This window comes from Protopterus annectens, chromosome 7.part1 (genome assembly GCF_019279795.1).
Source record: "Protopterus annectens isolate FY-2018-M chromosome 7.part1, PAN1.0, whole genome shotgun sequence".
In the NCBI taxonomy this organism is placed as follows: Eukaryota; Metazoa; Chordata; order Ceratodontiformes; family Protopteridae; genus Protopterus; species Protopterus annectens.
Window position 1 is genome coordinate 186,130,499 of NC_056740.1, and position 14,391 is coordinate 186,144,889.

Consider the following 14,391-nt stretch of genomic DNA (forward strand, 5'->3'; position numbering starts at 1 on the left):
TACCCTGGACCCCTTCTAGTCTAAAACCAACCCTGCTCAGTGGAGTAAACAGAAGGTCACTGTAGCTTCTGTGGGGAGTTGGAGTTGATAAAATTACATCTTTACCTTTCCTCCCAAACTTCAGAGGTTAACATCTTGTGTTTTGGCTGGTGACAGTGTGGTCATTATTTTTTAACTTTCCTCACAAACCTAAGAAGGGTGCATAGAGTATCGCTAAGCTAGAACAGGATCAGTATAATGTCTAAATGTAACAAGTTGGAAACATTACTGTAATTATTTTTTTTTTCATTTTCCTCACAGTCAGACATCAGATGAATGTACAGGTGGTTTTCTTTTGGGGAGAGTAAAGAAGCTTTCTCTTTCTACATGTTTGACAATAAATATGCTCTATTTTTTTTTCAGTTTTAAGTCTGAGGTTAGATGGGTACACAGAAGGTGGCTGCCTTTTATGGGAAGGGGTGAGAAGGCATGCTGTCTATACATACCAACAGCAGCAACTAATATATAATTGTAGCTGTTCGTCCCTTAATTTTTATTTCAGTTTAACACTAGATGATGATACACATAACGTGACTACATTCTTTAAGGTTGAGTAGGGAGGCAGGTACTATTTCCACATATGATGTCTATTACAGTCAGCTGCCTGTCGGGTGCCAGGATCCACCACATAACGCATGCACTCAAGTCACTCCACAACAAGTACAAATACAACTCTGTCATTGTCCATGCTGGTGTGAAGGACTTGAGACGTACCTCCCTGGACTACATGAAAAGAGACATGGAAGAGCTCTTGGATCATGTGACCCAGGCAGGTATGACCCTAGCCCTGAGTAGCATCCTGCCTTCGCCCAGAATGATACCACAGTATAAGGAAAAAATGATTGACTTCAACAATTGGCTAAGCTTCTGGTGTCATTCAAAGGGGATCCAGTATTTGTTTGCCTGGGAAGACATGATCGACAAACCACAATGCTTTGCCAGAGATGGTCTGCACCTGTCATCCCTGGGATTTAGGTTACTGGCTAAAGCTCTTGCCACCCCTATAGTGCCTTTTTTTAGGCAAGGTTCAAAGGATAAAACCACCACCGTAACAGATACTAGCATGCAAAATCTGAAGGTAATGCTACTCAATGCTAGAAGTCTAAACCTCAAAATGCACTCTCTCGAGGCACTCCTAAAAATGAAGAACATCGATATCTGTGCAGTAACTGAGACCTGGTTCAAGGCTCCAAAGAGCACCCCTGCAATACCAGGCTACAATTCTTACCACACTTTTCGGCCACAAAACCAAGACCGAAACACTAAAGGTGGAGGAGTGTCCATATTCACCAAGGATATTCACACCTCTACGCTAGTTGCCCAACACAATGCATCTGAAATTCTCCAGGTGCAACTAACACTGAGTAAGACTGCAATCCAAATCGTAGCTTGCTACAGATCGCCCACCATGCCCCAATATTCTCACTACACCTTTCTAAACGTACTGAAAAATATTAAGATACAACCAAACACCCTAATACTGGGTGATTTCAACTACCCTGCCATTAACTGGGAAAACTACTCGGGTACCAACTCCTTTTCCCAACGGTTCTTGGAATTCATAAATTCCAACACCCTGGATCAACTAATCCATTGTCCCACCAGGGGCTCCAATATCCTAGACCTGGTCATTACCAACATGGGAGATAGATGCTCCACACCAGTGGTCACCCCCTCATTGGTCAGATCTGACCATAAGCAAATCACCCTTGACATCCACATCCCACCCCACCCCCCAGTAAGGAAACCTCCTTAAAAAACTTCTCCAAAGCCAACTTCATGCTACTGAAGTCAGAAGTGACAAACTTCACGACACCCACGCAGACGGGATCTGGAAGTTCGACTGCAGAATCCTACACTAAGGCACTGTACGAGCACATCCACTCGTGCATGAATCGTGCCATCCCAAATAGAACCAAGATGCTGTTCTCCAAAAAACAGGAAGCCAATCTGGTGGTCCCCTGCTATAAACAAACTATACAACAGAAGAAAGAAACTGTTGCAGAAAAGAGGAAAATCCCAGGATGCAAAAAACTTCCTCACCAGCCTCAGTAAGAAGCTGAGATCCCTCATAAAATCCTCAAAAGCTAGTTACGAAAATAAAATTGCCAAAGATGTCAAAGACAACCACAAGGCATTCTATAGTTATGTCAAGAATCTAAATGGCAATGCTCAGATCTCCTCTGAGCTACAACAGAATGACATTAAATATACTGATCCCAAGGATATTGCCAATATCCTGGCAGATCGATTTAGTGCCAACTTCACCCCCCTCTCACCCCCTAAAGGGCCCATCTCAATACCAAAAGATTGCCAAATTCCGGTAATCACGGCCACGCAGGTAGAAACCGCACTCTTAAAAGCTAAGAATACAGCATCCATGGGACCAGATGACATCCCAGGCTGTATACTACATGAACTACAAAATGAACTGCCAACTCACCTAAGTGTCATGTTTAATCATAGCCTCACCTCAGGCTTCGTGCCCACTGAGTGGCGCACAGCTACAGTTATCCCGCTCTACAAGGGAGGATCCGCCTTGGATCCCGGGAACTACCGTCCCATCAGTCTGACAAGCCTAATCTGCAAGGGCATGGAACGCATTATCATGGAACTTATAAACAAAGACATTGGCAACCTTCAAACACTGGACCCCACCCAGTTTGGGTTTGTGAAGGGCCGATCTTGTCTCCTGAATCTGATTGACTTCTTCGAATCAGTCTCCAGAGCTGTGGACGAGGGTAAGGCTGCCCATACAGCCTATCTGGACCTTGCCAAGGCCTTTGACACCATCCCCCACTCTGGAATCGTAGATAAACTTACTAAGCTGGGCATAAATCCTTACATCACTCGATGGGTTGCCAACTGGTTTACTGACAGAACCCAGACTGTAAAAGTAGCTGACTCCAAATCCAGCTCCAGACAAGTGACAAGTGGAGTACCTCAGGGTTCAGTCCTGGGACCACTCTTGTTTGGCATCTACTTCTCTGAAGTACAGGCCAACACTAAGGGACTCTGGCTAACAAAGTTCACAGATGACTGCAAACTGGGGGCCATTATTGAATCCCCAAATGATGTGGATATTCTACAGAAGGGCCTTACAGAAACAGATGCCTGGTGCCCGAGCCATGGGCTCAAGCTTAATGCCAAGAAATGTATAGTTATCCCCTTTGGAAAAAAACATGTACCCATGAATTACCACATAGGTGGCAGGACACTAAACATCGAAAGTGTAATGAGAAACTTAGGGACACAGGTGGACAGTGGTCTCACTTTCGATAACCACATCGCCACAACCGTCAGGAAATCCTTCTATGTGGCACACCTCATCACTAAGGGTTTTTCATCCAGAAAAAAGGAAGTCGCTGTCCCACTGTACTCATCCCTCATTAGACCCATTATAGAGTATAATGCCCCGTTTGGTATGTACCTTACAAGACATCTGCAACAGCTGGAAAAGGCCGCAGAAATACCTCACTAAAAGAATCACAGGCTTAAAGCAGATGCCATATGCTGACCGTCTAAAAAAACTCCAGCTATACTCTGTGGCATATCGTCTACTCAGAGGCGATCTCTGCTTAACATACAAAGCCATGTCAAACCCTGAGCTGTTGGACATGCTCCACTTAAAGAAATCCCAATCCATCAGAGCCACACAGTCCAGGGATCTAAACCTTGTCATCACAATGAACAAAACATGCTGGAGGGATAGGTTCCTGACCCAGAGACTCCCCATACTCTGGAATAGACTGCCCATACATGTCAAGCAGAGTGCCTCATTGGCCCTCTTCAAAAGGAACCTTGATGATTGGATGGGAGATAGGAAATTCACCCCGGGGATCTTGTCAGTCACCCTGCTAGACAGGGGTCCAGAGAAGTAAATATTGTGGGAAGAAATATCCAGGGAATTGTTATGGCTAGGCTTGCATAGGCCCTAGGGCCAATAGCCTAGTACCAACCTATGATCTATGTATCAAAAGTATTTATCTTCTGTATTTATTTTGTAGTGCTGTTTGGTTAACTTTGAGCATTAAGCCATGGATACAACGTGTTTGTTTCTTGAAATAAAAAAAAAAGTACAAATTAATTTCTGTCCTTATACATGATTTTTGGTCAGGCCATCATTGGATCAAAGAGTTGGAAAAACTGTAAAATGTACTTCAGAGCATCTGTAATGCCTAGCAATCCCTAGACCCCCAGCTTAGTTTAGTTATTACATTATAGTCTTGGTCAGTTCGGGTGTATTAAAAGGATTCAGCCGAAAAAAAGTTGAAGAACAAGAATGAATTTCTTCCCTTAATCATGAGTTTTGCTCAGGTCATGATAAAATTGTTTTAAAAAACTGTAAAATGCACTTTATCAGCATCTGGAATACCTAAGGCTTCTATGGGCCTTGCAGCCCACAGACCCTCAGCTTAATGAAGTTGTTTTCTACAAAGTTATCAGAGAGCAGTCTTGCCTACTTAAAATGCATTTACTAAATGAATAAATGCAGGAAACAAACTGTAAGACAAGCTGTAAGAAAATGGATGAAAAAAAAAGTAATCTGGATGGTGTGGGGAGGCTAGGATGGGGGCACAGGGTGATATCTGTGTGTGTGATTGGGGGTGGGGTTAGCAGGGTGTGACTATGTGAGATATTGACAGCTAATGCAAGAGAAGTCAGGCAGTGGATGTGTAACATATGCCAGCACAGCTAGCTGGAATTTTGTAAAGAATTATATGTCATTTGTGTATCAAACTGATTTGTACAGATGCTTGTGTTAAAAATGTACCAACAGTTTGCCCTGCTGAACAGAAAAAGAAATATACATGTGTTATTGTAACTGTTTAAATGTATATGTTTTAGCAGAGGATACTGGAAGAGAAGAGGTTAATCTCAATTCACCTGACTTTGAAAAAAAGTAAGAAATTAAGTTACTAGGCCTAGACCATAAAGATGTTATCTCTCAGTTTTGAATGAAGCCAGAGATGCAGTGTCTGTAAAAGTATGATTTATTAGCTCCTGTAGGAAGAATGGATGTGTTTTATGGTTTTTATGACTTCCAGGAGGTGCAGCAGATCTTAGCAAGGCTGTGTGTGTGTGTGTGTGTGTGTGTGTGTGTGTGTGTGTGTGTGTGTGTGTGTGTGTGTGTGTGTGTGTGTGTGTGTGTGTGTGTGTGTGTGTGTGTGTGTGTGTGTGTGTGTGTGTGTTGTTGACACTTATCTGCTAAATCCTGACAACTTCTAGCCAAGGGCGGTTGCATGGGAACCAGAAGTCAGATGACCAGATGTATGTGATGTCATTCTGCAATCTAGGGGAAAAAAAGGATATTTTAATAATAGGTGCAACTGAAGTTTCATGACACCTGACAAAGAAGGATCTCTCACCTACTTCATCTTGCCTTGTAGTATTAAGTAACCAGGGAATGCTAATTCTTACATCGGTCAGGAAAATATAGTGAGATTTGTTAAGTATTGCTTTTTCTTTTATTTTTAATATTTCCTGTGATTGTAACTGTGGTGTTTATTGTAAATAGATACTTAGTATTTTCATGTTCTTTTATTATTTATTATTAAATATATGTAAGCTTTACATTGTGGCTGGTCCTTTAGAGAATATTTTAACCTTTGAGAGTGCTTATATCTATTGATGACATTGTGGTCACTCGTGAAAGCCTGGCTGTTTGGTCAGCATTACCATTTGTATTAATATTAATTTCACTCAGTATAACTGGGTACCCTTGTAAGAGCCTTGGAGTAGCTGGCTTTGGGGTGTTTGGTGGCAGTGTAACTACCTTATAGTCGGGGTAGAAGGTGGCATAGCTAGTAAATCTGTGCCAGCCTTTACCAGGTGTGTGTATGTGTGTGTGTGTAAATTAAATCTCAAAGTGTGTGACAGGATGCTGGAGGACTTTGCTTGGACACTCAGCTGAGGTCTCAGCTCTACAGCTGTACCAGTGGGCGAGTCTTATTGGGGACCTGGAGGGAGACAGATAGAGAAACCTAGACCCTGGACTGTGTGTGTTCCCTGTGTGCTCTTAAGGGAAATTGTGCTTGATACAGAGAGCTGCATCTGGAACTACTGGGTTTAGCCATTTTTGTTCCAAGTGAACGTCCCTCTTCAGTGGCAGCAGTGAGGATTCAGGCTCCTTGATTACTGGCCCAGTGTGGGGACTTCACACAGGGTTAGCTGTGGCCCTTTCAACTTGGGCACCTATTGTCCTAAGTCCAGCCCTGGACACTTTTATATGTTCATTTAGATTAATTTTCATCAGTAATATAAGACCACTGAGGTTCAGGACTTCAGATTCTGTAGTCCTGCAGTGATGTTAAAGCCAGGTAATGGAAGTCTTCCTCAGGTACTTGAAGATTCTAGATTTTCAGAAATGGCATAAAGGAAAGTTAGCAACAATGCTAAATGACATATTGAAGGCTCCCGCTAGATTATTACTGCATGAGATAATTTAAAACAATATCAAGGCAGTAAATAGAGAGTAAATCCAAGAAGGTATGAGAAAGGAAGACTAAGGTACATTTAAGGAGTTTGCAAAAAATAGAACATCTGCAGAAGAACTGGAAATCAGTAGGAACAGTTGTAGCAAGTAAATGCAAGGATAAGAGACTACTTGGATAGGCTTAGTGATTATAAAAGAATGGCAATAAAGTTAGGGTGCTTTGATAATACTCCGGAGCCCCAAAACATCTAGTGCAGAGATTAAGACAACAAGCAGTAGACAGAAGAGTTGGGAATATATCTGATACACTGCAAGATAAGCTGACTAGAGACACTTCAAGAACTTTAGGGTTATTTAGGGATGTGTACAGGTAGCCTTATAGCAATAACCAGAAAGATACAAGTTGTTCAGCTGATCTGGGTGGTCTTCCTGGGAAGACTACAGTTGCCTCAAATTAAGAGCAAAGTAAGAGTTTGATCTCCTTAATTAGAGAAGAGGTCAAACTTTAAATGGCTGTGCTGCTAACAGGTAAGTCCCCTGTTGATGATGGCTTTCTTGTAGAGTTTTGGAAAATGGGTGGAAATAAAATGACACAGGCCTGGATGCTGTCATTGAGTTCAGCTTCTGAGGGGCAAGTGATAACACTCTCATGGCAGGAAGCAATTATTATCAGTTATAGGGAGGCAAAGGCGGACTTCGTTATAAACAGTGATTATAAGTTGTTCATGAGAATTCTGTCTGCTAGGATAGCACAAATGTTATGAAATCTGGTAGACCAGCATTGGTGTGGATTTACAGAGAGTACAGAAACCTTCAACAATTTTATTTAAGACTATGTTCTTGAAAGGAAAAGCCTCAGAGTGGGGGAAACAATTAGTAGTAATGCACATGGATGCAGCAGAGGTATTTGACAAAGTCTGATAGTTTTACTTAAAGCTAGTCCTGAGTGAGTAGCACAAATTCTTGGTATTTACAAGAGATTTTATGCAAGGGTAAAGGTATGGGAGAGAATTTCTGATAGGGTTGTATTGGAAAGGAGGACCCATTAAAAGTGTCTAACAGCCCCTTCTTTAGTTGCACTGTATTTAGAACTGCTAACAGCTTCAGATAAGAATATGTCATATTGTAGGCTGTAAGTGGGAAATCATGTTAAGATCGCCCTTTTTGCAGAGAGTGTTTTAGTATATTCAGAACATCCAGAGAAGCATTTACCATTGGTGTTTCAGATGTTAAGTACATTTCAGTATCTGTAAGGTTACAAAATTAAACAAAACTAAAATGAAGGCGATTCCACTAAATTACTAACCATTAACTTTATAAATTTTGCTCATTTGATTCAAAGATTAGTATATTCCTGTACCATTTTAAAAACAGCTTTTAGCACGGCATATCTATTAGTAACTTAAATTTCCATGTTAGTGAAATGAGTGGTGTTTACTTAGTGTGGTTTATGTTGCCTTAATAATGCTTTCCTTTTAATATTCTTGCATTAAAACCTTGTACTTTATTCATTTTAGGTCCAACCTGAAGATCACAAGTTGAACTTCTATCATGCTTGGCTAAAAGAGAATCACAAACAGCTGGGAGTGGACTGAAAAAACAACAGAATGGATTTAAATGTGTACATATACGAGTGACTGTGTGCCTGTGAAGGGGAGGGAGAAAGACAGAAAGGGCTAAGTATAGCTCTAATATCAAAAATCTCTCTTGCTTGTTCATCCTCTGTTATTTTTCATTTTTCTCTAAAACAGCATCTCCCAGGACCACATGTACTCTATGCCAACACACGCCAAGATATAAGACTTAACATTATTAGAGTACACCTAGTACCTGAGTCAGTCAGTTCTGTACTACCTCTGAACACAGTTCAGATCTGTATCCTGACACACACTGGTGAAAAGTTCCTGTATTCCATGCTTAAAAGCAATCTTCTAGTGATCCATGTGGCAAGTGAATTATAAACCATGTCCCTTGTCAACAATGTCTGTACTACTTGGGAGAGGATTGTAATGTGAAGCACTACCTTAAGTGCCAATGTTTCATCCAAACCACTTGCAGATATTTTTGGAAAAGAGTTCTGGCCTGCCTTGCTTTGCAGAATGTAGTGGCAATTGAAGGTTCCTTGGACATGGAGCATTGCAAGGGTCCTACACACAGCCCTTGTTGTCTACCAGAGACCCATCAGAAAGCTCACAATTTAGAGGGGAGGCCTGTATCACATCCTCCTAAAGATATGCCTGTTTTATTTCAAAAATGTCCCTTTGATCTTCACAAATGTTAGCTAATGAGGACTCGAACTGAAACTTGTCTTCTACTTCCAAGGATAATGTCTTCTACTTCCTCCCTAAAAGGTGCATTATAGGGTGTAGGCACTGCTCATCCTATTGTGGATTGGCTTCAGCAAGCTGACTGGCTTGATTTCAAGGAACAGTCCCTGGAGGTATCTGACAGTTGGTCATGGGTAATTCAGTCTGAGGGCTCTTCTTCCAGGATGTCCCCTCTGAGCTCAGCAAAATCTGATAGCTGATATTGAAAGGCTATGCTGGATCTTCCCATTCAAGGGCTCATGGTTAAGGACTTACGTATTAAACAGATGCTTGTAGTGTGGTAGGAGTTATAGGTATGGAAAAGTGCATTTACAGACTATATCCTGGTGCAGTTGTTTTGCTTGGTGCAGGCATCGCATGTTCTTATATTCCCTTTGACAAGCCCGCTGCCAAGTTTTGGATTCTTGTCATTCAACCTTCAGTCCTGATAATCCCTGTGCAAGCCTATTTACAGGCTTATCATTAGAGCTGGTGAAGGGCAGGGAACTTCATTACACTTGGAATCCTGTCAGAAGTCAGTGGACTAGTAAGTTATCTTTGAGATGGATAAGAACAGTAACTCCTCTTCAGCCTGTAGCCCCCCACCCCCACCTCAGACAACCCCTTCAGAAAGATCTTAAGGCTTATGAAGCTCTGTTTGGACTGGTTTGTGGCTGTATTCCTTCCTCTCAGAAAGACCTGGTTGTGCATCTGAGGATGAAAGAGAGGAGCCTTGGTTCATCCTGCTGTGGAGTTTCTCATCAAGAATGCCATTATTGCTACCTGCAAGCACAGAAATGCTGCTACTGTATTCATCAAGAAGATATATGCTGTCTGTAAGCCCCCGATTTAAGTGGAGCATCCTCTGTCTTACTCCTTTGTGATCTCTCTTTGGTCCAGCACTGGCCTTTGAAACCACAAGAATTTGCCACCTCATCATCAGATAAGTCTAAATGCCTAGACAAAGATGGCAAGAGCTTACTGCTCTGCCATATTGGGGTTCAGAGCCCTCAATTATTTGTTTCACCTCTCCATATTCTAGTTCTGCCAAGTGGATAAGGCACAGGAGAAATTTTTCTCCCATTCCCCTGAGTTGAGTTTGAGCTTAAAGAAGAAATTAGTTAATATTCTGTGGCTTCCACAGTGGCTTTCCATGTGACCTGCTGCAGTTTTCTCTGTTCATATGTTGTAGCTGGTGCCAAAGCTGTGGTGCATGCCTTTGGAGGATGGTTGAGTTGAGTCCATCTTCCCTTATGAAGGAGCTCAGAAATTCCATCCTGAACATATTTTTCAAGGGAGAGGTTCTTTTTGTGCAATCATTTCATGATCTAATAGAAAATAGAAGCCTTCCACTGTTGGAAGACCTTTAAAGTCCTCCTTCAGTTCCCTGTTGTCAATTCCTTTTCCTCTTTCTGGATTCAGACAACCCCTAAAGATGTAGAAGCCTCCTCACAGACCAAGGAAGACTTTTGAATAATCTCACAGGCTTCCTTCTCTGCCTTTTAAATCACCACCAAGGTGGATAATCCAAGAGGCCCAATTGTCTCAGTCCTGATTGTGCTCTGTGGCTGTCCTTAAGGGGTGGTTTCCCAACTTTGCCTTAGCTTGTAGCTCTATTACAGAAGACCATTGAGTTCTGGATATAGTCATGGTTGGCAGCATCTTACAGCTCTTCGATTCCTCTTGGAAACAGCTCTTATAAGAGACCACATTTTGTTTACAAGACCTCTTTGTTCAGGACCTGGTTGTACTCTTGAAAGTAGCTGTAGAAGCAATCATCGTTTGAGTAAAGCTGTTTTACTTCTCTCCTTTTCTGGTTCTGAAGGAGAACAAGCTTTTCCATCTTGTCTCACACATGTGAAACTTAAATAAGCACATCAAATACATGATGTTCAGGAAGGTAACTTTCTAGTTGGTCATATCTTACTGCTGCGAGGAACCTGGATGATGTTATTGGACATGAAGGATACCTTCTAACATATTGCTCTCTGGAGTTGTTACAGGAGATGCCTTTGATTCACTGTAAGTGGACATCACTTCCAGTACAGGATGGTGTCATTTGAATTTTCCTTTGTGCCAAACAAATTTGACATGGCACTGCCCATGAGGCTCAAAAGCTAGGTGCTAGAAGAGTTGGCAAGGAAAGGGGGGTGTGAGTGAATGGCTGATGCTAGCTTACCCATCCTGGGTGAGAGAGTCTAGCTTTCTGCATTGCTGGCTGCTACTGAAGAGAGGTGATCCTGACTTATTACAGATGTATTATTGTGGTCTCAATTATTCTGTGGTCAGGTTGCATGTGTTCATTATGACCTTATGGAGAGCACAGTTGTGGCCCGGCACAGGCTGATTCAGGCAGTTTGTATGCCATGATTGACAAGCATGTCCCTCCCCTGTTCAAGTCTGCTGTTTTGGCAGCATTGAAGGTTATATCTTGGAAAGTGATTTTTTTTCTGGTGGCTGTCACTTCTCCTGGCAAAGTCTCAGAAGTGCACATGCAGGGAACAATATGTGGCCTTTCACTAGGTTCAGATAATCTGTGGATCAGCCCACATGTCCTACCAGTAGTGGTGTCTGAATTTTCTCTGAACCACTTCACTCATTCATGCTTTCTTCACAGAGGTGAAAATCAGAGAGGAAAGAGCCCTTCACAACCTTCATGAGCACTGTCAGTTCAGGCTTTACCTGAAGCAAGTGCACATGCTTGGGAAAACAAAACAACTGTAGATCTCAATTACTTCAGGGAGGAAGGGCTTCCATTCATTATGGAAGCCCCTTCCAAGTAGACTACCTACTGCATTATCTTTTACCATCATCCATTGGATTGCTTATATTGGAATATACTGTAGCAAGAGATCCTTCCAGTAGAGGCAAGACTGCATCTCGTGTGTCCTTCAAAAATGTCTTCACTATAGACACTTTTTGCTTTGAACCATTGGTCTTTAATGTACATCTTCATTATTACCTCATTCATGACATTTGTACTTCAGGACTCAACCTTCAGATCCTCAGCTTTTTGGCTGTCCTTTAGCACCTTCTACCCTGGTGGATTTATTGCTCGAAATTCAACCTAGTTTATGACCTATGAAGGAGTCCCCTCTTCCATGTTAGATATAGCAGAAGCACTCTGACTGTATCAGTTTATGTGTGAGAAACCCTTCCTTGGGTCCTTCCATGTGCCCTCATGTCAAATCTGTTTGTCCAGATTGCTTCTTTTCAAGCCTACCTGTTAGATTTTCCTGTATATTGGGTTACTGTATACTCATTTAGTTGAGTCAAAGTGGTATGTTACAAGCGTATGGCCTACGCATGCTGTTATACTGTGGTTTGTGATCATATCTTACTACTGTTAGGTAGTGATGGGCATGTGCTTCCTAAGCATGCGAGCATTCAGGAAAAACTGCCAAACTGGAACAAAACAGAGGATGAACCCAAATGTTTACTCATAAAGGTGAATCCCCCTGTAGATCACCTGGTACAATAAGAATACATCTGTTGGCTGCAAATATATTATATATGGGCCAAGACATGTCCTGACTGGATATTTTTAAGCATCATTTTGGACTTCCTTTTCTGTGTGCATCAGAATTCAGTAAGTTTTAGTAGTACTGGAGAGATGAGTCATATACTATAATGTGTATAAAGCCACTTTTAGAAAAACAGTGTTTTAAGCTTGAGAGAGTAATACATTTGGCTAGATGTCACTCATCTTGCCACCACAAGCCTCAGATCAAGTGTGATGAACTGTGGAATCATATTGCAGTCTATAACTGTTTAAACATGATTTTGTACCATTGATGGGATATGAGATTATATTTATATTGTACTGAGTGTGTCATTCTGAATATTCTAGTTGTTGACCACAACAAGGAAAAATGCAACAACAGACTGAAGTTTAAAGTGAGCTTCTGTTTTTACCACAACATAAATAAATATTGTTAGGACAATATATAATTCCTATCTGTTAATTTATAAAAGACTGTATGCTTGTAATATACATGTTGAAGTTTCTGTGGTGTTAAATATATCGGTAATACCCTCATTACTTCCATATTCTGTCAACAGAAAAACTGCTTTGTTATGTTCATTAGTCCCACCAAAAATTCAGTCAATTATAGTAGTTCATGTTCATGTTTATGCCTATTTGACTGTGATTGCATACTCGATTGCAGGGACAGAAGAAAGAGTGGCATGCATGCCACCAGAGACTTTCATGGGTGCACTCGACAAATGAAAGGAATGGGAGTAAGAGGGAGAGCTGCAGAGGAGCTTGATGCAGCATTTGGGCAGACTGCTTGGAATAGATTTTTTTTCTCTTGGCACATTTGGATCTAATATGTGAAAGTGTGAAGTTGCTATAGTGATAGGGCCTAGAACTATAATCATAGCTTTCTGTTTCCATTCTATTCCTGTGTGCTTGAAATTAACTCTGTTCATGTAGTTTTAGACATTTAAAGCAAAGAATATGAAAATAATATGTATGACAAACTGATTAGAATGGGTGGCCGCGGTGGTGCAGCGGTTAGCGTTGCTGCCTCACAGCAAGAGGTTCTCCGGTTCGATTCTCGGCTGGGGTGCCTTCTGTGTGGAGTCTGCATGTCCTCCCTGTGGTCATGTGGGTTTCCTCCCACATCCCATAGACATGCTGTAGGTGGATTGGACACTCTAAATTGGCCCTAGGTGTGAGTGTGTGCCTTCTATGGAAGGTTGGGCGCCGGGCTGGCAACTCAACACTGTAAAACTCCACTGCCAATCATGAGCGGACAGGTGATCTGCTGTGGCGACCCCTAACCGGGAAAAAGCCGAAAGAAGAAGAAAGAAGACAAACTGATTAGAATAGTGTAATGCATCAAAAATGCATAATTTAGTACTTTAGAATTTTCAGTTTCTCACCACCAGTTTGGATGACCAACATAAGCAGTACAATGCAAGGCTTGCATTTGTATACATTTCTGTTGACACCATTCTGCTGAATTTAGAACCATAAGTTCTGAGGTAAGAGTATTTGTATTAAATATGATCAAATCTGATTAAAGTAGGGTTCTTTATGGTTCTGTGCAATTACATAAATCAGGATCCTGAAATCTCAGAAGACTAAAATTGCTTGACAAAATAATTCAGAACACCTCATAGTTGCTGTGAGCTCTGAAGAAGCGGTAATAATTTTAGGGTGATGACACATCCTTAACAACTTTTTCCCGTGGCCTTCACTTTGGATTCCTATCATAAATATAAATAGCAATTCATCGGAAATGAAACAATTGTAAAGTAATATCAAACTGCTTTAAGTCAATACCAGAACTTATCATCCTGTAAATCATCAAAAAAAAAAAAAAAGAAAACAAACAAAACAAAAATATTTAAACTCCATCCACTTAAATGTTGTGCACACTGAAGGTTAAATACAAAAACTAACATACCACAGCAGGGGCGATCCCCCACTCCAAACCGCAGTATATTAACTTGAAGTCACATATACATTAGTAAAAGCCAAAAAGTCCAATTCCATTAAGCACCTGCATTATGTTTTCATCACATAATGTGATATTATGCTATGAAAAGGCAATTTCCTAATTTATAAATATGAGTAAAATAATTTGATGCAGTGCAGAA

At 41.3% G+C, this 14,391-nt stretch overlaps 1 protein-coding gene across 1 annotated transcript in view; it reads left to right on the forward strand.

Annotated features, from left to right (window-relative positions):
• MBD4 (methyl-CpG binding domain 4, DNA glycosylase) overlaps positions 1-12,727 on the forward strand; it is a 60,366-nt gene extending 47,639 nt beyond the window's left edge. Inside the window, exon 6 of the mRNA XM_044078477.1 lies at positions 7,993-12,727. Coding sequence (XP_043934412.1) covers positions 7,993-8,070 — 78 coding nt within the window. The 3' untranslated portion in view covers positions 8,071-12,727. The remainder of the gene's footprint in view (positions 1-7,992) is intronic.
• Positions 12,728-14,391: the final 1,664 nt, after the last annotated feature.